General features: G+C 42.4%; 1 protein-coding gene and 1 long non-coding RNA gene across 3 annotated transcripts in view; one reads left to right on the top strand and one right to left on the bottom strand.

Moving 5' to 3' along the window:
- ERCC4 (ERCC excision repair 4, endonuclease catalytic subunit) overlaps positions 1-2,287 on the bottom strand; it is a 34,672-nt gene extending 32,385 nt beyond the window's left edge. For both annotated transcript variants that reach the window (XM_029576624.1, XM_029576625.1), the window contains exons 1-2: positions 2,070-2,287; positions 1,423-1,603 (exon numbers count right to left, since the gene is read on the bottom strand). In XM_029576624.1, coding sequence (XP_029432484.1) covers positions 1,423-1,603; positions 2,070-2,243 — 355 coding nt within the window. In that variant the 5' untranslated portion in view covers positions 2,244-2,287. The remainder of the gene's footprint in view (positions 1-1,422; positions 1,604-2,069) is intronic.
- Positions 2,288-2,391: 104 nt separating this feature from the next.
- On the top strand, positions 2,392-26,978 carry LOC115076158. Its single transcript, XR_003852694.1, has 3 exons — positions 2,392-2,665; positions 15,825-16,043; positions 24,099-26,978. It is a non-coding gene; the product is annotated as an uncharacterized LOC115076158 (long non-coding RNA).
- The last annotated feature ends 860 nt before the right edge of the window (positions 26,979-27,838 follow it).

Genomic DNA, 27,838 nt, shown 5'->3' with positions numbered 1-27,838 from the left:
GATTTTGCACTCTTTGTAGTTTACTGTTTAGCCTTAGGGGGTCATTCACAAAAGCTTTCGTGTGCGATACGGTGATCAGGGCGGAGTCGGCCCCAGAAGAGGAGGAGTCGGGGTGTCACCGGGACCAATGCTGCGGTGACAGCACTGGCGGCGAAAGGTAAGAACACTGCAGTGGTGCGATGGCTGCCGGCTTTCGCAGGCCCCCCCCCCCCCCTGTTATTACCGGATTTTTTCTATGGTCTGCGACCTTAGAAAATCCAGGCCCTAGTTGGATATTTAGAGAGAGGCTTATCAAACTGTACTGATGTCTGTGCCCATTTCTTCCTTATAACTCTTGAAAGGCTAGATCTAGCTTATAAGGTGCGTCCAGCCGAGTGCGCGGTTTTAACTCGCAGTTGGGAGCACGTTTTGTGTGCATAAAATTAGCCAGCGATGTGGCAAGGACATTAGCATGTCTAAAACGCACACACCCTAAGAATCGCATACCGGATAGCACCCAATGTATGTAAATTCAATGGAAATTAGCTATTATCACCCGATGCACATTTTTTTTACACAGGAAAATGAACAGCTCTGAAGGAGAAGTAAAGTTTACACACAGTCAAGGGCTCATGAGAAACAAAAAAAAAAAAACTTGGTCCTCCGCATTGTGATAAATGTGCCCCTTGTGGGCTAGGGTTGTTTAGAGAGATTAGTATAAGATTTAGTTATTTGGGATTAGAACACAAAATACAAACATGTATATAGGGATTAGTGGCTCAGAGCATGAGATTAGCTAAAGGACACTTTAAAAAAACTGGCTGATTTCTTTCCTTTTAGTAAACAACAAGCAATGCAGATTTCTGTAACTTCATGTAAGCAATGCACTTTTGCCAGGGATGCACAATTTAGACATCTGTGTGCCCAATGCAATATACTTTTAGGCGCCAGAAACAAATTTCTTCCTAGCGCACTTTTTTTTGTACGCTGCTCCAATTTCTTACTCATTTCAATATTGGATCAGGGGCACAGGGGTTGTGGCTGCCTGCATCTTATTGCGTCAGCCTGTCAGTGTGGAATTAGGTCCATCGGGGTACATTGGGCACGTTCAGTTTTCAAACTTGCAGAGTGTTATGGGGGAGTGCAAAGTTGGGAATTTTGTTATAAGAAATGCATTTGGACTAGACCAGAGGCTAGACAGAATGTTGCTCCTCCTATGTGTTTTACAGCTCTTTGCTTCTTTTCATTTTTTATTTTTCTGACTGGTGGGCATCGGATGCCAAAGTTTAGGTGCCCAAGCTCCCGGCATTTTTCCAACCCTGTATGTAATTTCTATTTGGAAACCAAATCTGTGTGTTTGAATTTAATAAGGAACAACTGCTTTATATGCACACAGAAGTAACAAACCCATCCTATCAAGAAAGCACAATATTAAATTCTTACCTGTAACGAGACTTGAGGGAATTCTGTCTGTCAGGAAATCAACCACAAGAATTCGACTTGTAACAAACAAGACTCCACCTTGTGTATAAACATCGTATCGATCATTGCTGGAAATTTCATTAGTGACAATCCGAGGCAGATAAACGGTTCCCTCTGATCTTAGCTGCTCCACAAAATATTCCTACACAGGTACAATTATTTTGAAGGTAACATTTTACAGTAGGTTTTCTTATGGAAAACGTTTGTAAAATATTTACAGAAATAAAGAAAATCAGTTACAAAAGGAGCTATAAAGCATTTAAAAATATTTTCCCGTCAAAATTATTTCATTTTGGAAAGTTCTCATTTGGTATTGCTATTAATTTTACATCCCTCGTATATATATATTTGGATGCCTCATAATCAATGCTAAAACAATTAAAAAATGCAAGCCCTGCAATATTAAAAACTGCTAAACGTTTATATCCCAATGAGTAACAAGTTTAAATGACAGCTCATCTAATCGAGCTTTTGCAAATTTAATTTAAGGATTTAATAACTTGAGGAAAAGTGTTAGCCCACTGGAAGTTTTAAATAAATTAGAAAAACCATTGACCGGACACACTGTTGCACGGACCTAGAAGTGACCGCTGGGGAGTAGCTCTTACCTCTTCGGCCGGGCTGGTGTTTAACACCAGCACTAGATTAGCAGGATCGCAGTACAGCCGCAGGAAGTTGTGCAGGATCCTGTCGATGCCCAGCCCCCGGGCGGTGATCACCAGCCCGTCCTCGTGAAAGAGGTCCAAAAAGATCTGGTTCTCGTGCTCTAGCAAAGGAGCCATGACAGCTGGCCGCTCGCTCCCCTCCCCACCTCGGACACCCGGAAGTTTGGCCGATGAGGCGGATGCAGCCGGCTCGGTGATGTCATCAGTCACCGCCTGCTCCCGCAGGCCCTGTGAGGTAAAGATTCAGCGACGGCACTGAGGGAGAACTTGGACGTCATCTGTCTGCGCCCGTGCTTGAGATGCTGTGACTATAGCGAGAAGGGTGGGCTTGGATGCAACGTCTTCCTACCTAAGATTCAGAGCTGTTTCCAAATTGAAAATGTTTTCATTCAGGACCGACCCCGGTAGAACATTGAACGCTTTCCAAATCACTATGAGCACGCTTATTGTTTTTCAACGTTTTAAAGTCAGTGCTACATTCGGCAGGGAAGTGCAGCGGTCATAACAGCAAACAGTTAGAAATTATTAGGAAGGGAATGGTGAGTAAAACGGAGAATGGCATAATGCCTAGAATACTGTATGCATTCTGGTTCTAGCATCTCAGAAAGGATGTTGCACTGGGGAAAATTCAGAGAAGGGCGACGGAAATGATAAAGGGGATGGAAGGGCTTCCCTATGAGGAAAGGCTACAGAGATCAGGGCTCTTCAGCTTGGAGAAAAGATGGCTGAGGGGGATATGATAGAGGTCTAATAAAATCATGAGAGGACTAGAACAGCTAAATGTGAATCGTTATTTACTCTTTCAGGTAATGCAAGGACTAGGAGGCATACAATGAAGTTATAAATAGCACATTTAAAGCCAAAGAAACTTATTTTTCCTCCATGCACGATTAAGCTTTTGGCATGCATTGCCAGACGATGTAGTTAAGGCAGTTAGCATTGCTGGGTTTAAAAAACGTTTGGACAAGATTTTGGAGGAGAAGTCCATAAACTGCTATTAAGCTGACTTAAAGGTAAAATTTAAAAAATTCTGGTATGTGAGCAGAGATGCGCTTAATTTTATATCGTGTGTGCAGTTCACGCGTATCATTTAAAATATCCCTGCTGCCCACATGTGTGCAGCCTTTACGTGCATATTTTAATAACATGCTCACACAAGTGACCATGTTAGAGAGAGGGACAATATGAAAGTGCCCCACTGAAGAGGGGCACTTTCAACTCAGGATGGGTGGGGTTACAAGGGTCTACAGACTCTAGTGCCCTAGGCAGACCAATGTAACAGTGCACCCCCAAAATTCACCCCGAGTTGAAAGTTCTCCTCTTACAGTGGGAGATATATATAGAGTATCATATTCTCTCTCTCCCCCTTTGTTCAGGACCCCTCTGGTTCCTCCTCATCAGGACCAGCAGTAAAGTTCTGCAGGTAACGTGCCATCGCGTGCCACGATCAGCCTTTGCAAGGTTCGGGGTTACGCGCGTAAGTCTTGGCCAAGCCCCGGAACACCCATGCCCTGCTCCTTTTCTGCCTCCTTATTCTTGTCATGCGCACAGGTATGGACGCACTTCCCAGCTGCTTAAAATTTGTGTTGCTCTCGCGTGGCCCAAGTACGCATGTATGGGGCAGATTTTGCGCGAGCAACACTTTAAAAATCTACCTGTTAGAGAATACCCAATGCTTATTACTGGGATTAGTAGCATGGGGATTATCATACTGGGTCCATCAAGCCCAGCATCCTATTTCCAACAGTGGTCAATCCAGGTTACAAGTATCAGGAAAGTACCCAAACAGTAATTCTTATGCTCTTGTGCTGATGTGCGCTTTCCTGCAGATTTTCAGTGTTGAAGGATCACAATCTAGGATCCTCAGGAGAAATTCATCAGGAAATTAAAAGTCATGGGATAGCAGGCAATGTCTTATTGTGGATTTATAACTGGTAAAAAGATAAGAGACAGAATAGGACTGAATGGTCATTTCTCTCATTGGAGACAGGTAAATAGTGGAATGCCTACGGGATCTGTACTGGGACCAGTGCTTTTTAATTGATTTAGAAATCATCTAGAAAAGGGAGTGATGAGTGACTTTAACAAATTTGCAGATGACGCACAAATATTCAAAATAGTTAAATCACAAGCCAATTGTGAAGAATTGCAAGAGGCCTCTGTGAGCCTGGGGAATTGGGTATCTAAATGGCAGATGATTCATATAGGGAAGAATAATCCAAACTATAGTTACATGATTGGGTTCTATATTAGGTATCAATTCCCAGAAAATGCTTTGAAATCCTTGGCTCAGTATGCAGCAGTGGTCAAAAAAGTAAATAAAATGTTGGGTATTTTAAGGAAAGGAATGGAAAATAAAATGAAAGATGATATAATGCCTCTGTATGGGATCCATAGTGCTACTGCACCTTGAGTATTGTGTGCAGTTCTGGTAGCCCCATCTCAAAAAATATAGAACTAGAAAAGGTACAGAGAAGGACAACCAAAATAATAAAGGGGATGGAATGGCTCCTCTATGAGGAAAGGCTAAACAGATTAGGACTTTTGACCCCAGAGGAGATTTGCTAGTGGTCTATAAAATCTTAAGTGGGTTGGAATTGGTAAATATGGAACAGTTATTTACCCTTTCCAGTAGGACTAGGGGACATTTCAGTAAGCTAATAGATAACACTTAAAAAAAAAAAAATCAAGCAAAATATTTTTTTCTCTCGGTGCACAATGAAATTGTAGAATTTGTTGCCAGAGGATGCGTGAAAGCAGCATAGCTGGGTTGACAGCTATGATAGACAAGTTTCTGGAGGAAACGTTCATTAACCATTATTAGCCATTCACACTTTGGGAAAGTCACTGCTTATCCCTGGTTTTATAAGCAAGAATGATTGAACCTACTCTACCAGGTACTTGTGACTTGGTTTGGCCACTGTCAGAAACAGGATGCTGGGCTTGATAGACCTTTGATCTGACCCAGTATATTCTTATGGATTCTACTTTGAATGTGAATGGTTGTGGAATTCCTTTCCTCGGGGTAATATTTCAAGGATTATTTGTCTTTTAGAAGGTCTTTGAAGAATGGTTATTCTTTGTACAAACTTAGATTGTGAGCCTTCTGGGACAGGGAAAATACCTTCTGTACCTGCATGAACTCACCTTGTGCTACAATGAAAAGGCATGAGCTAAATATACTAAAATAAATAATACTATAATAAATATTCTTATGTCTATTATTTACAATATAAACATTTTTTATTTTATGGGTTATTTGCTGTTTTAGCCTTTATTAGACAATTGTTTTTATATTAGCTTAGGTTTAAATTTGGTTATAATGGTTAACTCATATTTTGTTAATTTATTATTTGATGTTTATTAATTCTCTCTCCAACCTTCTGGGAAGGGAGTGGAAGAGAGAGAGAGCTTGCTTCCATTGAAATTAATTGCAATAGGAAGAGGCAGTGTAATATGAGCTGTCAGCCTTGGAAAGTCATAGGACTGAAAAGATTATTCCGCTTTTGATTCTGTTTGTCATGATTTACTGCTTTCTCAGTTGGGTCAATTTGGAATAAGAGGGGCAGTAATACAATGGTATGAGTCCTTTTTAAAAGGATGGAAACAAAGAGTTCAGCTGGGTCATTCATCTTCAAGTTGGCATTCGTTGAGCTTGGAAGTTCCACAGGGCTCTGCCCTGTCTTCCATGCTTTTTAACTTATCTCTGTCAAATATTGGACAATTGTTAAGCGAGTTGGGTGCATCGTATAATATTTATCAGACAACCTTCAGCTGTTTTTTTCCTAGTGATAAAGATAGTTTTCCATTGTCTTTTCTTTATCATAGTTTGAGTAAAATCCGTATATGGTTGGGAGACGAAGGACTTGAATTGAATGTGACCAAGATTAGGATATTGTGGGTGGGAAAAAGGTCCCATTTAGTGGTTTACAGATAAACCTTGAAGGGTTGTATTACCGATCTTAACTGAAGTACGAAATCTTGGTGTACTGCTAGACTGAAGATTGTCTATGGTGAACCACATAAAGAATGTAGCAAAGATTGCATTTGTAAACTTAGGATGGTGAAGCCATGAAGAGCATTACTGTCCTCTCAGTTATACAGATCTGTGGTGCAAGCACTGGTATTGAGCCATATTGAATCCTGCAATGGCCTCCTTGTTGGGTTTCCAGATAAAGTCATCCGAGCCAGGAAGATAGTTCAAAATGTGGCTGCAAGGGTCATAAGTGGCAAGGATAGATATCACATAACCCCACTGTTGAAGGAACCTCATTGGCTTCCTGTGAGCCAAAGGTCACAATTTAAAATGATGACAATTGTTCATAAGCTACTTTTTTCAGAGAACAGGTGTATGTTGGTCAATAAATTACCTCATGCATAAGTGAAATTATTGACAATTGCCATCATAATAGGCACTACCGGTCATAGATCTTCATTGCCTTCTAAATAATCATTTGGCATAATGTGCAATTTTTTAGTTAAGTTTTATAAGCAAATCTAAAATTCATCTTAAATAATTAAATCCCATGCCCCGACATGGTCCACATTTCAAAACTGTGTTTCTGCATCAGGGGGATTCTTCAGTCCAGTAGTATGAGCAATGCGCTTTAATTGCAGTTAATGGTGGCGTTCTCTCAGGCATTTGGCGCCAAACCTCAAAACATCAGTGCCAGAGTGTGTGCTGTACTTTAGGTGCTTCCCATGGGGTGAGAGGCTTTAATGACTCAGACAGGACCAGGTCTGGGTGTTAAAATAAAGTTTACTGATTCTTGAAGTTAAATTAAAGTCCATTTGTCCAAGTTGATGAGTGTACGTCTGACTGTGGTTATAGGGTTCTTTCTGTGCAGGTAGGTGTCCTTATTACAGACCTCTGGGTATTTTATTTATTTATTTATTTATTTGCTTTTATATACCGACATTCGTTGGCGTACATCACATCGGTTCACATCACAACAGCTGGAATAGTAAGACTAAAGGTCGTACTATTTTACATTTTAACATTAACTGAGATTGATACTAAAAAACAAAAATCATTTAACAATAACTCTGTCTGGTACAACGAAATACAATACAACGAAATACAGTGTAATGTTAATTTTGATTGCGAGCTTTAAAACGGGGGGTAAGGGTGTCAGGAATAGAATTTTACAGGGATAACAGTGGGTGTTATAGGAGAGATGAAGGGTTAGGGAGTCTCAAAATTGGAAGCCAAATGTACTGTAATTGCAAAGGAGGGTCTGGGAGGAAAAGTCTGCGTTGCATTGGGGAGTGAGGGGGGAGGATTAGGATGTGTGAAATAGCCATGTTTTCAATTTCTTTTTGAATGAGTGAATGGAGGGTTCCAGTCTGAGTTGGGAGGGGAGCTTGTTCCAGAGGGTGGGGCCAGCTACAGAGAAGGTGCGTTGTCTGGCGGAAGTGAGGGGTGCTTGTTTAGTGTGGGGAATGGTGAGTAGGCCTGTGTTTTGAGATCGCAGGTTTTTCTGGCTGTGGTGTGGTTGGGGGAGAGCCCATGGCGATTTTAAATGTGCATGCTCTCCCAGCGGCTGTCCCGTGGAATCGTAGTGAAAGGGTTCCCTTTTACCTGCAAAAAATCCTACTCTTTAGAGGTCTTCTTTCCCTTAGCAGGGACTCTGCCACCTGGGTCAGTACAGACTGACCCAGGTGGCAGAGTCGAATAATCCAGGAGGATGTGGCCCACAGTGGCGGATTGGGAGGTGGGAGCTGAGTCGCCTAGGACAGAGTGGACCCAGCGAGGGATCAGGAAGGGGAGGCGGGTCCCATGGGAGGTTGTGGACCCAGCAGTAGAGATGGAGGACAGGAGAAAATGGATCCCCTTGTTATGACTGGCAGTACTCACTGGCCTCCAACACATTTCTTCACATAGGTAAAACTTGGGGTACAATAGAAAGGAAAAAAAAGGGGGGGAAGGTATTTGTCCTGGATCAAAGTGAATGCAAAAGATTTTTTCTTTTCTATACCTTGTGGGGACTAATACCCCCTGACTTGTTAAATATGGTGCCTTGTAGAAATGTATACAGTCGTGTAGTCTAATATTTCTTTGTCAACATTGCCGGCCGTGTTTCCAGTTCCATGTGTTTTTCAGGTTTCTTGGAGTGAAGAGAGGGAAATCCCACCCACTATCACCTTCTTTCCCCAGGTAGAGGCACCGGAGGCCAAATACACCTGAGGGGGGGCTCCTGCACGGTCAGTCCTGGACCCAGGAATGCCCTCGCAAGGTAACTGAACGGGAGGGTGTTACAAAAATATGATAAATAAATGCAGCCACTGTTGCTTTTGTTTATCACTTTTATAGATATTGCGCTGTACAGATGCACACAAGAGACAACGCTGCTCAGCGGAGCGTATGCTCCAATTAAGACATAGGGCCGAGACAAATAAGAGGCTTTGGGAAATGTATTTATTATAGAAAACATGGTTAAACTAGAAAAGACTATGATCAAGGAGAGCCAGGATTTAAGATTTAAAAGCAGCCTAAAAAAAAAAAGTGGGTTTTAGGAAGAATCTGAATATGGCCAAAGAGGGAATATGAGTCTTGAGTTGAACCATGGAAAAGAATGGTGCAGATATGAGAAACCAAGGTCATGGGGGGGAAGAGAGGGAGTTTAATGAGAAGTAACAGAATGAATGCACTTTGTGAATGTGAGAAGTGCAAACTGTGTGCAGAGGCAGATGGAAAACTAGTGTGGTGACTTGAAAAGAGGGGCTACATGATTGAGACTGTTAGTGGAAAGTGTCATGATCCCAGCTGCTAGGCAGCCTCCCCGCCAGCAGAGGTCCTCACGCAGCCAAGCTCGCTCCCATCCTAGCCACTTCCTTGATGCTCCCATGACTCAGCAAGGCCAGTCCTATGTAGCCCTGCCTCTCTCACAACTCATTGTCTCTCCATCGAGTCACCTTGGCTCTTTGCATTGGCCCACCTTGCCTTGCTTTCCTGGCGAGTGGCCTTCTTCCTACCTTTCTGGCCTCCGTGGCTCTCTGTCTTTCTTGTGGCCTTTCTGCCCTTCTTTGCCTGCCCTGTGGCTCTTAAGCCTTCTTGTCCTGCTCAGTTCTGCCCTTGGCCTTTGGGCCTTCTAGTATTTCCTTGCCCTTTGGGATTTCTGTATTTCCTTTTCTTGTCTAGTCTGACTTATTCTTGCCTTGTCTCATCTAAATAAATAAATCAATCAATCAATCATGTCTAGTCCTCCCTAGGGCCCCAGTTCCCAGAGGGCCTTCTGTGTCTGTCTCCAGTCCCAGCTTGTACCTCCAGTTCCAGCCATGTCTGCAGTCTAGCCCTGTCTTTAGGCCAGGCTTTCCCTCCTGTTTCCAGCCCCTGTCTGTCTCCACCTCCTTCCTGCCTTCAGTACCAGCCTATGCATCTGGTTCCAGCCTCAGCTTTCAGGTCCAGCTTGCCTCCAATTCCTGCCTCATTGCCTCTCCCTGCATTGTCTCCCACACCTGTTTTAATCTTAGACCCAGCTTATCTCCAGTTACAGCCTAAGTCCTGCTGGCCACCAAAACCCAAGGGCTTAACCTGCGGGGGAGGTGGCTGGTCAGGTGGAAGATCCTGTTTGGCCTTGTCCTAGAGTCTGACCCTGCTTCTGTGAGGGAAATCTCCATTTAGCTTATTCCCCAACTGTATGACAGAATAAAGAGATCGTACTGACCCCATAGGCATAAATCCAGGACCCCTTGCCAGCCTGGTGTCTAGACAAATATTTTCTACTCCACCTTTCGCCACCCATGTCTGTGCTTCAGCCCCAGCTCCTGAAGCCATCCCTGATACTGCCCTTTATTGGGTATCCCTGGTTGCCAGATCTGGAACCAACCATCCTTTCCAGAGTGCTTTCATTGCCATATCCCTAACCCCTTCAGTTGGGTATGTAAGGAGTGCCGGTTTGCAAACCTTCAGTTCACAGATATCTGTGTTGGTTGTGATGCATTGATAACAGCTTCCAAGCTACAGACCCCAAATTCTGATGACCTTAGATCTGCTGCACAGAAGTCCGAAGCTGAACCAGAAACTATTTAACCCACTGCCAAGTCTGTTTTTGCACCACTTCCTGTTAAACCTGCTTCAGAGAAATCCCTGCGCTCTTCTGAGGCTGTCTCAGCACAGCAAATCTTTACAATAGAAAAGACCAGCAAACTACAACCAAAGGGGGCAGTCTATGTTACATAATTCATATATATTGGTGCTCACTATAACTAGATTAGAGATCATACCAGCAAAATCTGTTTGTATACCAGCTTCCCTAAGATCCACAGTTAATTCAATCACAGTCAAGACTAGCCAAAATAATAAGAAACAAATGCCTGCACAAAGAAATCCTGCTCCAGATTCCAGTGCTGCGGTTGCTCCTTTGCCTCTGTGTCAGACTGCATGCGTTTTAAAGCAGATAGCTGCCATTAGTTCAATCTCTGGAGCTCAGGCTCATCCAGCTGCTTTCAGCAAAACCTCAGCAAGGGCTGCTCTAACTCCAAGGAAGGTAGCGTGTGCATTTCCCAATGCTATTCTCTCAGGATTCCTCTTGGTTAAACCTGGCTCTGAAGTCTATTCCAATCCTGCTTCACAGAATCTAGTCCAGGCTGCTGTCCCTGCAAAATCTGAAGTTTTGTACACAGAGAAGTCGGGTGCGTCTGTCCTACCATCAAGAGGCTTGGTTACATCTTTGATGCCTTCCGGCTCTTGTATGTTGTGTTCCCAGCCCTAAGGGACCTGTCACTGCAATAATCCTGCTACAAGCTGCGCCAGTTTCTGCTGTGCTTCAGTACCAGATTGAGCCAGTTTGAAGTCCAAAACCTCTGCACCAGAGGGACTCCAGTTCTACAACTCTGCTCCAGAAGGACCCCAGTCCAGCAAGTCCACTGCTGAGAGACTGGCCCAGCACTTCAGCTCCAGGCGGATTCCGTTCTAATGGCTCCTGTTTTAGCTGCAGTTGTACATTTCAAGACCCCAGTCCAATCGGCCTTTTCTCCCTCCAGGACCTGGACTACATCATCTGTGACTCCAGGAAACCCAGTACTTGCTGCTCCAGTCTCTCCCCTTCCCAGAAGGGACCCTAACTCTGTTACATGGGGTGGTACCCTGTTACAGACAGTACCCATAGCTTCCCAGCCACTCCAAGCCTTGAACTACTCACTCTGCAACTTCTCTGCATCCAGTACTTGCTGGCCTTACAGCTAATGCTTCATCCTTTAGCATTGAGGAACACCCAGCCTACTATTCACAGCCCTCATGGCAAATGGGACCCAGAAGCAGGGGATCTTAAAAGGGGGGGGGGGGGGGGGGTGTACTGTTACGATCCTGCCTGCTAGACAGCCTCCCTGCCAGCAGAGGTCCTCACACCGCCACGCTTGCTCCTGTCCTAGCCTCATTTAGCCCTGCCTCTCTCATAATGCGTTTGCCTTTTAATTGAGTTACCATGGCTCTTTGCATTGGCCCACATTGCTTTGCTTTCCTTCTGCCTTGTCCTGTATCCCCCTTGGGCCTTCTGACTTGCTTATGGAATTTGCACAGAGGTGACTGGATAGGCAAGGGATTGGAGGGAAGGTTTGTTCTTTCAGACTAAATGCAAACACTTACGCACTGGAAATGTAACCAGGCCTGGCAGTGTCCTCCGAAGTGGGATTAAGTGTTGATCCTCTTAATAAAAAAAAAAAAAAATTGAGTTAGAAAACTAACCAGCTGTGAAGAAGAAGCATACAGCAGATAAGACACGTTGGCCTTGTAGCAAATAGAGAAATCCAGTGAGAGCTGAAGCCTTGAAAAGTGTTGAGAAGTGTGCAAATGGGTCAGCCAGGCGTGAGGGGAGAGGAGCCTGTTGTGCAAAGGGCTTAGCTGACAGGAGCCACAGGCTGTGTGTGTCCTGGGTGTTAGTGCTGTTATGCTGTCGAGCTTTTTTTTTTTTTTTTTTTGCAGGGTTTTGTGGTTTGTCACCATGTGCCTGGTAGTGGGAAGGAATTTGTTTTGCTATTAATGATATCTAGGACATAATTAGCTTAATATAATAAAAAATCCTATAATTCAATAGAAGCAAAAAAAAAAAAAAGCAAGACATCATCATGGCTTAAAGGCAGAGACTTCGTTTTCAAACCCTAGTGCTTAACAGGCTGGAGATTACCAAGTTGGGTGAAGGTTCTTGGTCTCTCCTGCCTCATTTGGACAGATAAGATCCCCGGATGTAGTAAGGCAGGACCAGAGCTGGGATAGGGGAAGACCCAAGGGGACCTTCAATTTTTTTAATTTTGGAAGCGTGATCACTGGATTGCATTAGCGGGGGAGGGGGGGAGCCTTGGGCTCTTTATTTTGTTTTATTTCTTTATTTATTTCAGTTCATTTTGTTTCAAATAAAAAAAAAAAAAAAAAAGAAACGTAAATAAAACAAACAATCAAAAAACCCAAAACAAAACCATTTAAAGTATACACCCCGATCCTCATTGCCCTGCACGCGTGCCTTCTCTGAGTTATCAGCTTTCCCTCTTTTTTTTTTAGGAGAGATTCCTTTGTTCTTGGCTAAGCATGTTTCACTTCCTCCGGTGTGTGGTATTGGAAGCTTTAAAGTCATCTCCCTCTTGGAAACTTATAAAATGTTGCCACATAGTTATACATATTTCTGCGCCTGTGTCAAATCGGTGGATCTTGCCTGTGAGACGGCTTACTATGACCTAACCCAGTGGTTCCCAAATACAGATCCAATAGGTCTAGTTCTCAGAATATCCCCAATGAATATTAATGACACCTATATACACACATTTGATTTGAGACCTAGGTTAGGTTGCATATTTTGACCAGCCTGAGGGCTCGCAAGAGCTGAATTTGGGAACCAACTGGCCTAATCTAATATTCCATTCTGGATTTTGGTTGCTGCGTAATTCCTCTTCAATGTGTAGAGATAAGGGTCCACAAACAAGTTGTAGGTTATACCTTTTTATTAATTGTTTGGCCCCTTATTTCTGTATATATTGAGTTAGTCCATTAAAGGGTATTACCTACAACGTGTTTGTGAATCCTTATTTCTACATATTCTGGATTTAGAACACGCCAATTTAAAAAAACAAGACTGACCTGGTCTTAAAACTCTCACCATTCAGAGAGACTCCAACAATAACAACTTTAGGTCTTTCATTCTTAATTACTAGCATGCTTAATTGGCAAATGCATGTAGTAATTTAAGTTTAAATGCATCCCTACTGTGTCCTTTTTGTATAGCAAAGCTTCCATGATCTTCATGGGGAAAAGTCAGAAATACGGGTTATGTGAATGAGGGTAGGAGGCGTGCATCTTTTTATATTAGACCACTAGAGGTCGACTTTGTCCTATATTTGCTGCAGAATTGCTTCGCAAAGACCACAAGCACTCTGGATGTAACAGCAGAGCAACACATTGACTTCCCTCTGCGATTAAGGAGCAAGAAAGTAGGAACATTGTGTTCTAATGAAAAAACTGCATCTTATGTAGATAGTCAACCTTATAAGCATCAGATACATAACAGATGTCAGTTTATTCTACAGTGAAGAATTCATTCAGTTCTGGAAGTATCCAGAGAAGAGTGAATTGCAAATGAGTTAATATAAAATCGAGATTGATAGACACACCAAATATGTTAGATGCACATTTTTTTTTTAAATACGTGCCTTTGCAATCTCTATCTAATAACAAATAAGCAGACATTCCACTATAATGTCTGCTATTGGTGTTGCTAAAGGTTTATGGAGTATAGCCTTGGGGTGGTTCTCTTTTTTCCCTGTGGATTTTGCACAATGTTCTTTGCCCAAGGAAAAAGCATCCGACGAGATTTGCATCTGCTTTTTCCGAGGATCATTTTTCCAGCAAAAACACATAGAATGCAAAACTACATGTGTTGTCTCCCCCGGCCTAACCCTGCCCTGGAAATGCGGGTAAAAGTATGTGTATTTCAGAATAATCCGTATCCAGGGTGGCCAGTTTTCAAATAGCCCTTTCTCCCTTAAATAGCCATTTACATGGCTATTTAAGGGGGAATAGCACAGATACTTTTTTGTTTAATTTTTCATTTTTTTTCATTGTTTATTTCATTTCTTTAAAACAAACCAAAAAAAAAAAAAGAACAACAAAGATTGTTTACAAAATGAAAAACAAAACTAAAGTTTTAAAATGTTAGGGCCTAAACTCCCTCCCTCATTTCCCAGCATCCATGTCAAACTCTCTTATCCTGTTCTTGAAAATGTCTTCATTGGGCAGGAGCAATCCCTGGCTGCTTCTGCCCCACAGTTACTGCTAGTGCAAATGACACTGGCGCCACTGTAAATTTTTGTCATACAAAATGGCACTGAGATAGAAGATCAGGAGAGCGGAGAGGCTAGGGAGGATGAGAAGAGAACACAGAAATTGGGAGGAGGTTGGTAGCAGTGATGGTCTTATTATTTTTAAATGAGAGGAGCCGAAACAAATGAAATTTTATTTGTTTTCCTTTCGTTTCATTTTAAAAGCAATATGAAACAAATGAGAAATTTCCAACAAATGCACATCCCTTGTTGGCTGCTCTCTAAATAACCTTGATCAATAATCTACAATATGCTGCTTTATATGTAGTAATGCCATAATAATAATGAGGTAACTGGCCTAGTCCCATTAAAGATCTTGAGATATAAATTAGCTTGCAAGTTCCAGGTGCTACTGAATGTTTTTAACAGACTAACTCAAGTTTTAGACTCATTTTCAAGAATCAATGTAGACTTAATGATGGAAGTCAGTCAAAATGATGTTATTCCTCTAAAAGAGTGTTCTCTATAGTTGATTTTCTCCTTTTCTTTTCTAAATGGAATAATGATTGTTTTTGAATATGTGGATTGTAACTTGGTTCTTTTTTACCTTCTTCAATTTTTTTTGATCTATATCATCTGACTCTGCTGGCCTGATTATCTTGTTCTTTCTTTGGTGTGCTCCATGCATTCTTAGCCAAAGCTTAGAGCCACAGAGCACATGTGCCACTAGTGTCATGCTCAGTAACAGGAACATTTTAAAAGAAGTGCACGCGCGTCCATGTGTGTGCTGTGATGCGCCGATTTTATAACATGCGTGCGCCAACGCGATCGGGACATCCCCAGTTCCCTATCCCCTTACCTACTCTCTCTCATTTTTCCCCGACCCCTAACCCCCCCCCCCCCCATTAGAATTTTTTTTGTTTTACTACTTACTGCATCTTCCGAGGAGTCACCGTGACAGCGCAAAATGGCGCTGTCCTGGCCGGCCCACCCCTTTTTGTTCTGCCGGCACTTCTGTGCGTACCGGCAGATACATGCGTGGCTGGGCCGTTTTGAAAATGCTCTCGGCGCGTGCCTGGCCACGCGCGTATCTGCCAGGATTTCCTTGCGCCGGCGTTTTAAAATCGACCTTTGAGGTTGAACAGGTCCTTATTTTTTGTTTTGTTTCATTGGTAGGATTTTTTTGTTTCATTTTGTTTTCTTTTCTTTTTTAATGCATACTATTTTCCAGTGGGACAGGAGTAACTGGAGATCACTCTTGCCCCCTTTGGACCTCGGGGATGGGATAAAATGCAGTGGGGATCCCATGGGAGTGGTGGATGGTGGCAAGCCCAAGGAGCTTTTGGAAAAAAAAACCATTTTTGATGGTTATAGTTAGGGGGATGTGTACTTTATAAACAAAATGAAAGAAAAATGAACAAAATTTAATGGACATTTCCTATTTTGTTTCAGATGAAAGCATATCCCTAATGATCAGCAAATAAGGAGTGAGTACCTTCGCCTCGTGGGCACAGAACATGTCATTTCCATGTAATCTTCTAATTTTGAATCTTGAGACAATTTGGATCTCCAATAAACTGAGGAGAGGATTTCGTTTTGGAGGAGACGACTTTGTAGCTCGAGTTTGTGTCTCTTATCACTGTAGTGACTCTTGCCCAGCCGTAGGAGTGGGTAAGTCTCAGATGGGACTTTTTTTTTCCCAGCCGTTCTGGATTGTGAAGACACAGGTATTGCCAGGGCATACATTCTGAGGTAGAGGGGTTGGGATGTAGAAAATGGGGATAAAATAAAATTTTAAAATGTTTTTGATGATCAGCTCCATGATTAAGGTCATGATTTTTCTCTATGTATTTAGCATGTCTACTTAGAAGTTTTACGTAAGAAAAAGGATTGAGCTTAAGGTTCATCATGTACTCAAAGCGAAAATGTCATCGTTGAGCTTCTGTGTTACCATTCTTAAGAAATATATTATTTCAACATTTATTAAGCCTTTTAGACTAGGCGTTGTACAGTAGAGTTTCATTGACGATTTTTGATTTATATTCTTCCTTTCGTGACTAGTCAGCCACGTCAAAGCAGATTATATTAAGATACTGAAGGTAGATTCCTGTCCCCAGAAGCCTTGCAGACCACAGTAATTTTATTTCTGAGATAACAGAGAGTGAAGGGACGCCCAAGATCGCAAAGTGTGCGGCAGCAGAATTTTCACCTTGGGCTGCATCCTGCCGCTCTGACCACTAGGCTACTCCTCCATTCCATGTAAAAAGGTTTTGAGTCTCTACTATTATAAACCATGAGATTATAGAACTCAAGCTTGGCTTTATTCCAATTGGTTGTATAACAATATTATCCTGGCTACAGACTGTGGGTTTCAACACGAAGGCACCTTTGCCCAATAACGGGTGGACTTTAAAAGGGCCGTGCGCAAAGATATGTGCTATTTTATAAAGTCTGCGCGTAGGTTTTAAAATGCTCTTCATGCGCACGTCTGCAGCCTGTACACGTGGAGAGTGAGAGAGAGCGAGTGCGCCTCTCTATAGGGCTCAGCCTGACACTCAGTATATGCACCATAATAAGGGGGGCACTTTGATTTGGGGTGAGTTTTCTGGAGGTGGGTTGGGGTTTGGGGGGGGGGTGTTACAGAAACATTCAGGGGTACTCATTATAAAACTGACCTCCTTAAAGAATTGTAGTCCTTACGACGCAGCTAGCAGAGACTGCAGGGTACAAATCAACTCCTCTTGTTAGAACGTTCATCGCTTACAAGGCCTAAAATTTTTTAAGGATGTGAATTTTACAATAAATATCCCTGAATGTTTCTGTAACACCCCAGCCCACTTCTTTCAACAGTGCGTACACAGAGTATCAGACTGAGCCCTAGAAAGAGACTCTCTCCCCCTCTCTCTCTCTCCCCCTCTCTCTCTCTCTCTTGCCCCGCATCTGGAATGCCCATGCCCTGCCCCTTTTCAGCCTACTTTTTCTGGACGCGAATCTTTCCCGGCTATTTAAAATCTGCGTAGCTCCCGCGCGGCCCACTTACGCGCTTTTAAAATCCACCTCTGTGGGTTTCAGTTCCAAGCAGATGCTGCACACACAAGTCCGGTTTGCAGTACTCGCATCAGATTCAGGTCAGGGTCAAGATCTCCAGGGAATCAGTAGGGGTGTGCAGAGGAATCTTTTTTGTTTGTGGAGGGGGGGTTCATTTTTTTTTTTTTTTTTTTGAGACTTTTATTCCTGTTTGTTTTTGTTTGCACACTGAAGCCACTAAAAACAACAAGAAAAGAAAGCCCTCCCGTACACCATGGGTTGGAATGGGACAGAAGCAATCCCCAGTCGCTGCTGTCCCGCTGCTGCTGTATTCCAAAATGGCACCTGCTGACCTAAGGCTGCCTCCATTTTGGAATATGGCATTGACAGGCAGGAGCGACTGGGGATCACTCCTGGCCCATTTTGAGCAACGGCTGGGGTAAAATGCCTGCAGGGGAAAGGGAGGGAGGAAGGGAAAGGGGGCTTTGGCCAACGGGGTAGTTCCCTTTCTAAAATGAAACTAAAACTTTTTTTTTGTGTGTGTGTTTCTTATATTTCACTTTGCAAATGAAATGGATAGAGAGTTTTTGTTTCACATGAGAGCACTTCCCTAGGAGTCAGCTCAACACACAGACAGCAGCTTACTTAACTGATGAGCATTAACGAATCTCCCACCGGGTCCTCCCACATGTGGCTCAGCCCTTAAATTGTCGGGCGCAGGGATCCCTTTTGTAAGCTTTGAGCACTAGACCAGTTCCTCTGGGGCGTGGCTGTAGCTTTTATCTTTGGCCATATGCAAACCCCTTCTAATCTGTACAGCCTGAACTACTTAGAGCCACTCATGACTTCAGCTTCATTTTAATTTTAACATTTTGCCTTAATTATACTATGCTGGTGCTGGATGTTTTGTTTTCAATTACTTTTCTATACTCTTTAAATACTTTCTGTTTTTCAGTATCAGATTTATTATCTGAAATTAAAATTGGCAGAACAGAAATATATTTTTGGTTAGTGGTGTGTAGACTTTTTTTTTTTGTTTGGTACCTGTAAACATAGCTAGTTGAAGTCAAGGAAGTATTTTATCTCATTAACTTTCTTCTTTTTATCTTAGAAGTATAGAGACCTTTTGATGTTCTTTAATGGTTTTTGCTATATTTTTTTGCTTTCTGACAAATATTTATTAATATTACAAAGGAGATCAGGGAAAAAAAAGATGTGAGGAAGAAGCTGAAAATAAAAGTCAATTACCTACCCATCCATGTAATGACAACAGTCTTCCCTGAAAACTGATAACAGTTCTTATATATTATGCAATTAACCTTTTGTTACTGATTTGCAAAGAGCTGAGAAGATCCTCCCAGGGGAAAAATAATGCTTTAGTCAGACAAGCTTTGTGGAGCTTATTACTTAATCTTTTAACATAGAGAAGAATGCCGGTCTGGCTTTTGTATATTTTCCTCTTCTGGGAATGTCTTATATCAGAAAAGGCTTCCTCCAGGAGGTGAGTGAAGAGCCTGGCGCTGCTGAATATGTTCCCCTGCCTGGCACGGTTTGGAAGTGCTGATTGAATCTCCCTGATTTTATAGTCCTCAGGATTCTGGATGTCAGTTTCCCAGCAGGCAGATGAATGGATAGATCCTATGATGTGGACTTTGTTTAAAAATTCTTGTTCTGAAGGCGTGCAGAGAGAATATTTCACTTGGGGCCTGATTTACTAAGCTTCGTTTCCATAGAGACGGGGATGTGGGGGGGGGAGAGATAGAACCTTAGTAAATCAGGCCCCAAATTTTCTATGATGCCGTGGCAAAAAAAATACGGTGAAGACATTATTGATTATTATGTGGTACGAATGAAACGACATCCCGGGATTGAGCACCTGAAGCAGCACAATAGCATCCACCAGCAATGCTCCTGATCTTAACACTCATGAGCCGCATGCTCTCGCTACCACTGCGGGTGCAGCCTTTGCAGCATTTAACTGTTGTTTTGCTGGATCAGATCCAGTGGATCTCTTTACTTGACTGCGGGATCAATTCGTGATTCTGTTTTACAAAAGTTAGCTGCACCGCCAGGCCTGAAATTAATAGTGGTCATATAATTTCTATTTAAGTTGGTTTGGACATGAACCGAGATCTAGTATTACTCATACCCCCAGGGTCGTAATGCTTAGTATAATAATAATAATAACATTTTATTGTGTTCCGCAGCAGTGCTCCCTCTGTTAGGAGTTTGAAACCTGTATGTGAAGCTGCAGTCCTGAGGTGTCAGACGGTAGCAGAGCTCTTGTATCCAGTCTGATGCATTAGTTTGGCATTACAGGTTTATGAATGGTATTAGTCATGTGTTTGCTAGAGGTGTGCATTGACAAATAATTGTTTCATGTCATTATGCCATTTATATTATTTTGTTTCCCTTATGCTGCCATTAAAGCCAACAGGAAGCAATGTATGCAATTTTTGCCTGTAACAGTATATTATTTTTTAATTCCCCTTCTAATAAACCTACCACAGCCTCCTTCCCCCCCCACTCCCAATACCACCCCCAACACAACCTCCTCCTCAACCCTACCACCCAGTCAGTTTTCCGCCGCACAATGCAACCCCCACACTCGGTGTCCCCACCCACAAAGTCCCTCTAACCCGTCAAGACATCTCCGATTCAGCTCTCCCACCTACTAAGGACCCCTTCCACCCACTGAATTGACCCCTGTGTGTGTATGATGCTCATAAGCAGCCCAAAACATTATTTAATTTAAAAAAGAACAACCCTAAATGCCCATATTAGAATCTATGCAGTGGAACAGGATAGATAAAATGTGTTGTAATGATTTTTCCATGGTGCCCATTCTTCAGCAAACAATTATGGCTGATCAATTGGAAACCAGCTGTTTTAGACAGTGGTGTGATTGGTTGGTTGATTTTGTAATTCATACTGTAGGTGGAGCAAAGGAATATTTGCTTCTGCAACTTCCCTCCTGGAAATTTTCTGCCCTAATAAATCCGTACCTAGAAATATCCATTGATCAAATCACAGTGGCATGATTCTTAGAGTGCCAGATTACCCCATTCAGCGTTTTAGCAGCCTCTCTGATATAACAGTAGTATAACTGCAGCCTTGCAAGAGGCTAGGCTTAATATAATAGGAGCGAGAAAAGATGTCAGCCAGGGATTGGGAGAAAACTATTACAGCATCTTCAGTATAAAGGTTCAATATGTGATGCTTAAACACATTTTCAAGTGGTGTTTTTGGACGATGGTAATGAGGGTGCCAATATCTCACATCTTAAGAGGGCAAGGGTCAATGGTGATTTACTCAGAAAATGGGCCTATGTGAAAATTGCCCACATTTGACAGGCTAAAAGTATGCGTGGTCTTCAAATGCAATGTTTACCTGTAGCTGTCCTAAAAGGGGCGTTCCAGCGGGTATGTTTAGCTCAGGGGAATAAAAGTATACGGATATTTGATTGTCATTTTATTAATTCCATTTATTTATTTCCTGCCTTTTAGAAAGTGGGAATTCACTGAAAGCTGCTTACAGGTGTATTAGAAATTTAGCTTGCAAACAGGTCATTTGTGGCTTCACGTTACAGAGGATTAAAGAATTTTAAATAGCAATATAACAATGCAGTTTGACAAAATAAGGTGCACCTCAAGGCCTAACTCTAAATAACTCAACAGTCCTGAGTAAACTCTAAGAATAAATAAATAGCTCCATCGCAGCAAACGCCTCTAGATTATAGCAGCACATGTAAGGCAATTTGAGGTGAATGCCAGGCAGATTCCTTCGTCAGTTCAGCTGTTTTGTGTTCCTGGTTTAGCTGTAAAAGCCTGATCGAAACTCCAGACTTTGATTTGCTTCCTGAAGTGGGAATAGTCCTGTATTTGTCAGAGGTCTTCTTGGAGGGGGTTTCTTGGGGTGAGTGCTGCTCCCTTGAAGGATCCATTGTGTGAATCTGTTCCTGACTTACATTGTTGATGCATTTGTTATGGAGGACTCTGCACAAGGATCTTAGTAGTCTGGAAGGGCCTTTTGCTCAGGTCCATAAATAGATGCTATTTTGCCCCCCCCCCCCCCGCAAAAAGCAGGTGCGAAGTACCCAGAGGAGGGGGAGTTTATTGCATGTTTCTCGTGGCTGCTAACTTTCCTAGGAAAACAATATATGTGGTTTTCCGTTGAAAAGTGACTAGAAGTGCCCACGTATATTGCAAACAACGTGGGCTGGTCAAAATGGTCCCCTTAAATGTGTGGAATCTGATGTACGCCATCTGAAGAGGTATTCACTTCCGGCTTGTTTCTGAAAACTGTCTCTGTCCTCTTTCATTTGGTCAGATCCCTTGGGGGCTTGTGCTCAAAGAGCAGAAAATAATGTCCAACACTAAACGGTAGCTGAGCGTGCGACTCCGGTTCCTTTTCATTCTGACCCAGTTGAATTCACAGCTCCCAGCGAGTCCTTCCTATTTCTCCCTTGTTCACTCCAAGCAGATAAAGTCTAAATTAGGTCAAATTAGGTTTCCTGTCCGTGTGTTTCAGGCAAAAAAAGACCTTGAGAGGAAACAATAGCTAAAGATGACTAAACTGTGAGAAACAATTGTGAAGTTATTTTTCTGATTGGACTGGAAAGCTATTTTACTCCCAAGTGATGGACTGTGTTTGCTCAGCTTTTCCATTTGCCTTTTTTTCTAACTTTCTGGACTTTGAAATTGGAACTTTGCAATATATTCTTTATTCTAGTTTTTGAATCCACGCTCTTTGTGTGGACCTTCCATTTTTGGTGTTTGAGTCTCCTTTGCTATTCCCCAGTCCCGGTGACCTCTGGAGAAGGGGTGTGTGTGTGTTTACAGAGGTGCATCTCTATCTCCCTACAATAAAACAGCACCGGCCTCACGGCCTGCTAGAGCACGAGTGGAGCAGGAGGGTCTGCGGTTCACTCCTTCCCCACAAAGACCTTTCTGAATGTGGGGAAGCTGGGGAAAGGGTAGGCAGAAAGCCTGGCAGGACCTTGTTTTATTTTTTTACAGTCACAATTTTGCAGTGGACTGTGGGATGATTTAAGAATGAGTTTGTGTGTAGGTTTTTCTCTTCTTATGAAAGTGAAATTCCCTTGTGCTGCTACTTAAGGGCTAGGTGAGGGGATTAGGATTTGGAGTGTATGGTTGGTTCTTTATGTAATCTTTCTCGACTTAAAAAAGGATATTTGAGTAAATAGTTACTTGGGTACTACTTATAGGAGAACAATAGTAAAGAAGGAAAAAGATAAGACATAAGAACATAAGAAATTGCCATACTGGGTCAGACCAAGGGTCTATCAAGCCCAGGATCCTGTTTCCAACAGTGGCCAAACCAGGCCATAAGAACCTGGCAAGTGCCCAAACAGTAAATCCCATGCTACTAATGCCAGTAATAAGCAGGAGCTGTGTTAAATAATTACATTGTACCTATGATGAGTTGTCATGTTGGATCTCTAGCCTGTTAAATATTTATTATCTATATATGTTTCAATAAAAGTTTTTAAATAAAAAAATAAAATAAAATAGGCAGATTATGCCAATTCTGTAGGTTGTTTTTAGCACATAGCCTACATGCATGCATCATGTGGAGAACAGGTAGCGCTATCGTAATACGAGCACAAATCTTTCCCATTTTCCAAGGACTAACAATTGGATTTATATAGCCCCTGTCCACATTGCTCTGGCTTGGAGCAATGGCACTTTCCCAATATTTTTCTCCTTTTGAGAAAACTTACTGCAAGTTGTGACGCTGATGTTGCCTCACATAGCAGTCTTATGTAGCGCTGGCAGAATATGAGTTGAGTATAATGTGAAAGTTGTTTCTTATAGGAAATGTACTTGGAAGCTTAATTGAAAGACATTTTGCTGGTGCATTCAGAGGAATTAGGGCATTCAAAAAAGCAACTTGTTCATCCAAGTCCCCGGAAATAAGGGATTTATTGAGGTGGCGTTTCAGTAGAGTTTTGCCATAGAGAGAGAGAGAATGGGAAAACAGTCTTTTACATGCATACCGTACTTTCATGATGCTGATACAGTTCCTTACACAGATAGCACTTTTTCATTCCTCTGACCTGCATTCTGAACATAATTCCCTGCCCGTCATTTCTAGCTTGCACATTTATCATAATCTGGATCAGGATCATTCATTTGGATGTAATGTGCCCACACAGGTTCATTATCTTTCCACTAAACCATCTGAAATTATCCCCAAAAGTCATTAGGTAAGTTGTCAGAAACCCTCCCAAACAAATCCTCAAAGAAAAACTTCACAACCTTGTGGTTAATTTTTAATTATCACATCGCCGGCTCTCATGTGACCTGGCTTTTTTTTCACTCAGCAGAAGTAGCGCCTGTTGCAACACTGTAAATGCCTCTACTTTGGGATGACTTAGCATCACTAAGGAAGGTAGAGATCATTACCATCATTAATTAAAGGGTTAGAACCACAGTAGCAATATAACCTTTCCATCAATTCGGCTCTTAATTACCAGACCTCAGCACCAGGCCAGGACTCAGATCCGCAGTACTGCAAACTATTTTCCTGATTGGAAAAGGTGTTAGCTCCAGAGGAATAATTAACTTGCGTTCCTGATGTAAAGCAATGAAAACTGTTGAGTTTTTCAAAAGTATTTGGACTTTGCTAATCAATTTCTTTTTAACCATTGATTTTTTTTTTTTTTTTTTTTTTTAGAACATGAATTTAACACTGGCAAAAGTGCAAAGCAGGGGAAACTGAAGCCCTCTGTTCATCCAAAGAATACTTGTAGCTTGGGCTTGGGCAGTCCATCCACAAAACACGTTTTCTTTTCCGTACCAAAGCCACTCCATGCTGATTGCTGGCTTTTTGAGCTCTCTTTGCGGCATGCTGGTAACAGACCGTCACCTCATTTCACACGGACCCGCGCAACAGCTGTGAGATGCAAATGACTTATATTCACTCTCAGCGGGAATGCTGAATTTCCAGACCTCAACCTGTTACAGAAGGCAAAGCCTCTGGTCCTCTGCAAATCCAGAGAGCCGCCTGGCCGTCAAAATGAAATGATTTCAGAACTGCAGTAGCATTGTTTTAGCAAATACCGTAACGATAGCACGGGGCCACCTTCATTGACCTTTCTACCCCTCTTGGCACAATTGAAAACACACGGAGCAGCAGATCCGACACCCGTTGTGTAAAACGAGCAAAGGCTACGGCTTTTATTAGCGATACAATATTTAATAGCAACACCATTCCCGGGCGATTAAATTCTCAGCTACGTTTTTATCGATTTTGTTGGGGGGTTTTTTTGCCCTCCCTAAGAGCCAGCTAGGCCGTCGCCATCTCTGCCACATTCTCCTGGAAATACGCCTGCCACATAAGAAAACAGTTAGGCTGTGACTGTGGTCTGGCCCCTCACCTTGATACATAGAAATGACGGCAGAAGAAGACCATACGGCCCAACCAGCCTGCCCAGCAAGCTTTCACGGTTATTTTTCTCATACTTATCTGTCACTCTGACCCTAGCCTGCATCTTGCAGTTTACCGGGGTTCCCCACCCTCGGTTGCATCTTCTTCCCATCCTCGCTCAGCATTCCTGGAGAAGGTGTCTCCCTCACCAAGGCATATGCTTGCTAACTGAGGAGGAATCAGTGCTTGTTCGTTGTCGCAAATTGCCCAAACCATACTCTCGGGTTCGGGTATCCCGTCAGCCCTTCAGCTGCAGCAAGGCCATCGGTCGCCCTGGCAGTTCTGTTTCAATTTTGTAGTAGTGGTAGGAGGGGGGGGGGGGAGGGTGTCGGTGCTGGAGGTCACCCTTCTGGAGGCAACTCCTCTTCCCCCCCGCCCGCAGCCCTTAGTGGGAGTTTTTCTGCAGGGATTCCAAACGCCGCGGGAGAGATTTTTATCTTGCTGGGATCTTGGGTTATGCAAAACCCAAGCAGAGGAGGAGGAGGAGCCTGGGGCACGGCACCATTGTTATTCTTGGCTGCGGTGCACTCGGCCTGGGGCCTCCTATCTCCTCTCACGCTTTGTGGATCCTGGCTGTGCATTGTAAGTGTGTAGGTGCTTGTACTCCTTCAGTATTTAAAAAAATACCTCAATGCAAAGGACGGACCGTCCTTCATGACCTAATTTGGAAATGCAAATATTTGACTTGAATTTGCTGGCATAATATTTATTTCTGACAGGATTATTATTATTATTTTTTTTTAATTCGGATTTGCTTTGATTGGTTTGAATTTATGTAAATATTTATGGATGTGAAGCATTCAAAGGTAATGCATTATTTGAAAATGTAAATGTGAATCTGTGGCTATTTTAATTGCTGGAAGCAATTCCTCTGTTCTCTGTGCGACCCATAAGTGAATTATTTAACTACCTCTACTCAAACTTGGAATTAAGGACTTTGAGAGTGTTTTCTAACCATGTGAAATCAGTGATGTGCCCATGGTTGCTTATCAGCAGGCTTTTGCCAGTTCTGCTCACCTCATTTTTGTAAAATAACTTATCACGAGTCTTCTGAGAGCCCTTAGGAAACCCCATTGACACATCGTAGTATTAAGTGTGTTTTGCAGTGCTAGTGTTCAGTATGATATATTTAATTTTTTTTAAATGGTTATGGGTACAGCTGTTATAGGAGTATGCATGCCAATTTACATACCAAGCCTACATATTCTTTTCACAAGGTAGGCTGCTCGTAAGGCTTAAGTATTTAATTAGTAGGCCAAGTGTTCACTACTATAATAGAATCAAATTAGTGCCAAAAAAGAAGTGTGGATTTCTGATGTAGGAAATGAGTTAAACAAATATTAACCTTTAAAAAGGGTCTAGGTAATTTGCAATTATAATGACAATGTGGGAAGAAAAAGGAAATACTAGTGCAGAAATGTCAGCTTTTCCTTAAGTACCGTAGGCAATGGTAGTAATGGCCAGCTCGGGTTACCACAGAGTCAGTGATCATAGCCACCGGGGCGGAGGGGGGGTTGTTCCAGCCATTCCTCAACAGTGACACCTACTGACTGCAACTGGGGGCGCATGCATAGCAGAGAAAATCGCAGTCTGTGACTTGTAGCCAAGGACCGTCCCTGGAATGGTTGGGCTAGGATAATTCGTGGCCGTTGGAGACCACAGGTACAAAAATGCCCACAGAATCTGCATCTGCTTTACCTTTCCCCGCCCTTATCTTCTCCCCCTGGCCCCACCCCTTTTCATCCAAGGCAAAAATCTGCATTGTTGTGAAACAACGTAGGTACTTTTGGCGGCTACAAGGAGTGCAATTTTCACCCCGGATAGCTGCTTAGTTACACACGCTAATTCTTTTGAAAATTATCCTCCCCCTGTGGTATGTGGTTTGATTTGATCGGGTGCCTGTCTGTGTCTTTCAGGACAATTGCTGATTGGGTTTGCAGGCTGGTTTTAGAAGGGATGTGCTTTTAGATGGTTCTGCGTGTTTTTAATCTGCACCTGGCCATCCTGCCCAATCACCATGCTTGCTAGGCAGAGATGAGGAGTATCCTAAAAAAAAAAACCAAACAAACCCCCAAACTCATTAGCTGTCAAACCGCATTTCATTACCTTTAATAAAATTGGTATTATTGTGAAATCCACTCACATGGTGCAAAATTGATTTCTTTGTAATTTGAAAGTTATGAAAATAAAATGAATCTTGTACATTCTTATTGACTTTTGCAATTGTCTTCATGTGCAGCGTGCAGTAAAAATGAATAATTGCTTAGAGGCTCAGAATTCATTATGCTACCTGTACCGCTTGTCGAAGAACAGCCTTGCAGTATTAGAATAAAACGCCTCGTTTTAGAATCCTGCTTTAAAAAAAAATAAAAATTGAAACTTCAGGAAAGATGACTACAAAATCCACATTCTTACCTTTGTCATCTGGGATATGTGAAAAGAGACAAATGCATTGGTTTAGGAAGGCCGAGGTTCGGAAACCTGGAGACCTTTGGCATTTGTGAGCCATAGCGATTGGTTATTGTGGGGTCGCTATTCAGCGGCCGCAGAGCAGCCAAAGGTAACCAGGTAGCTTTACCGGGTTACTCACCTATTAGATTTATATTCCGCCTTTCAGGCATTTCAAAGTGGCTAACATTTATTTATTTATTTATTTATTTATTTATTTATTTATTTATTTAACATTTTTATATACCGACCTTCATGAAAGAAATTCATATCAGATCGGTTTACAAATAACATGAGGGGAATAACAAAGTCAGCCATATAACAAGAAATGAAAGTTACATATAACAAGGGGTATTAACCTGGAGGGCTAGGATAGCCGGAGCGATAGAAGGCATAACTGAACAAGTTAGATAATACAATAATATGATGAGAAGAGGCATAAGTGTATAGGCTACACTTGTCAGAGAGTTTAGGTAGGAGTCAGTGTCTGAATTAGTGAGGAATTGCTGGATCTGTAGGTTAAGTGAAGGCCTGGATGA

This window comes from Rhinatrema bivittatum, chromosome 14 (genome assembly GCF_901001135.1).
Source record: "Rhinatrema bivittatum chromosome 14, aRhiBiv1.1, whole genome shotgun sequence".
Taxonomy (NCBI): domain Eukaryota; kingdom Metazoa; phylum Chordata; class Amphibia; order Gymnophiona; family Rhinatrematidae; genus Rhinatrema; species Rhinatrema bivittatum.
The sequence above is the reverse complement of the archived record's forward strand: the minus strand, read 5'-3'. Positions and strand labels throughout refer to the sequence as shown.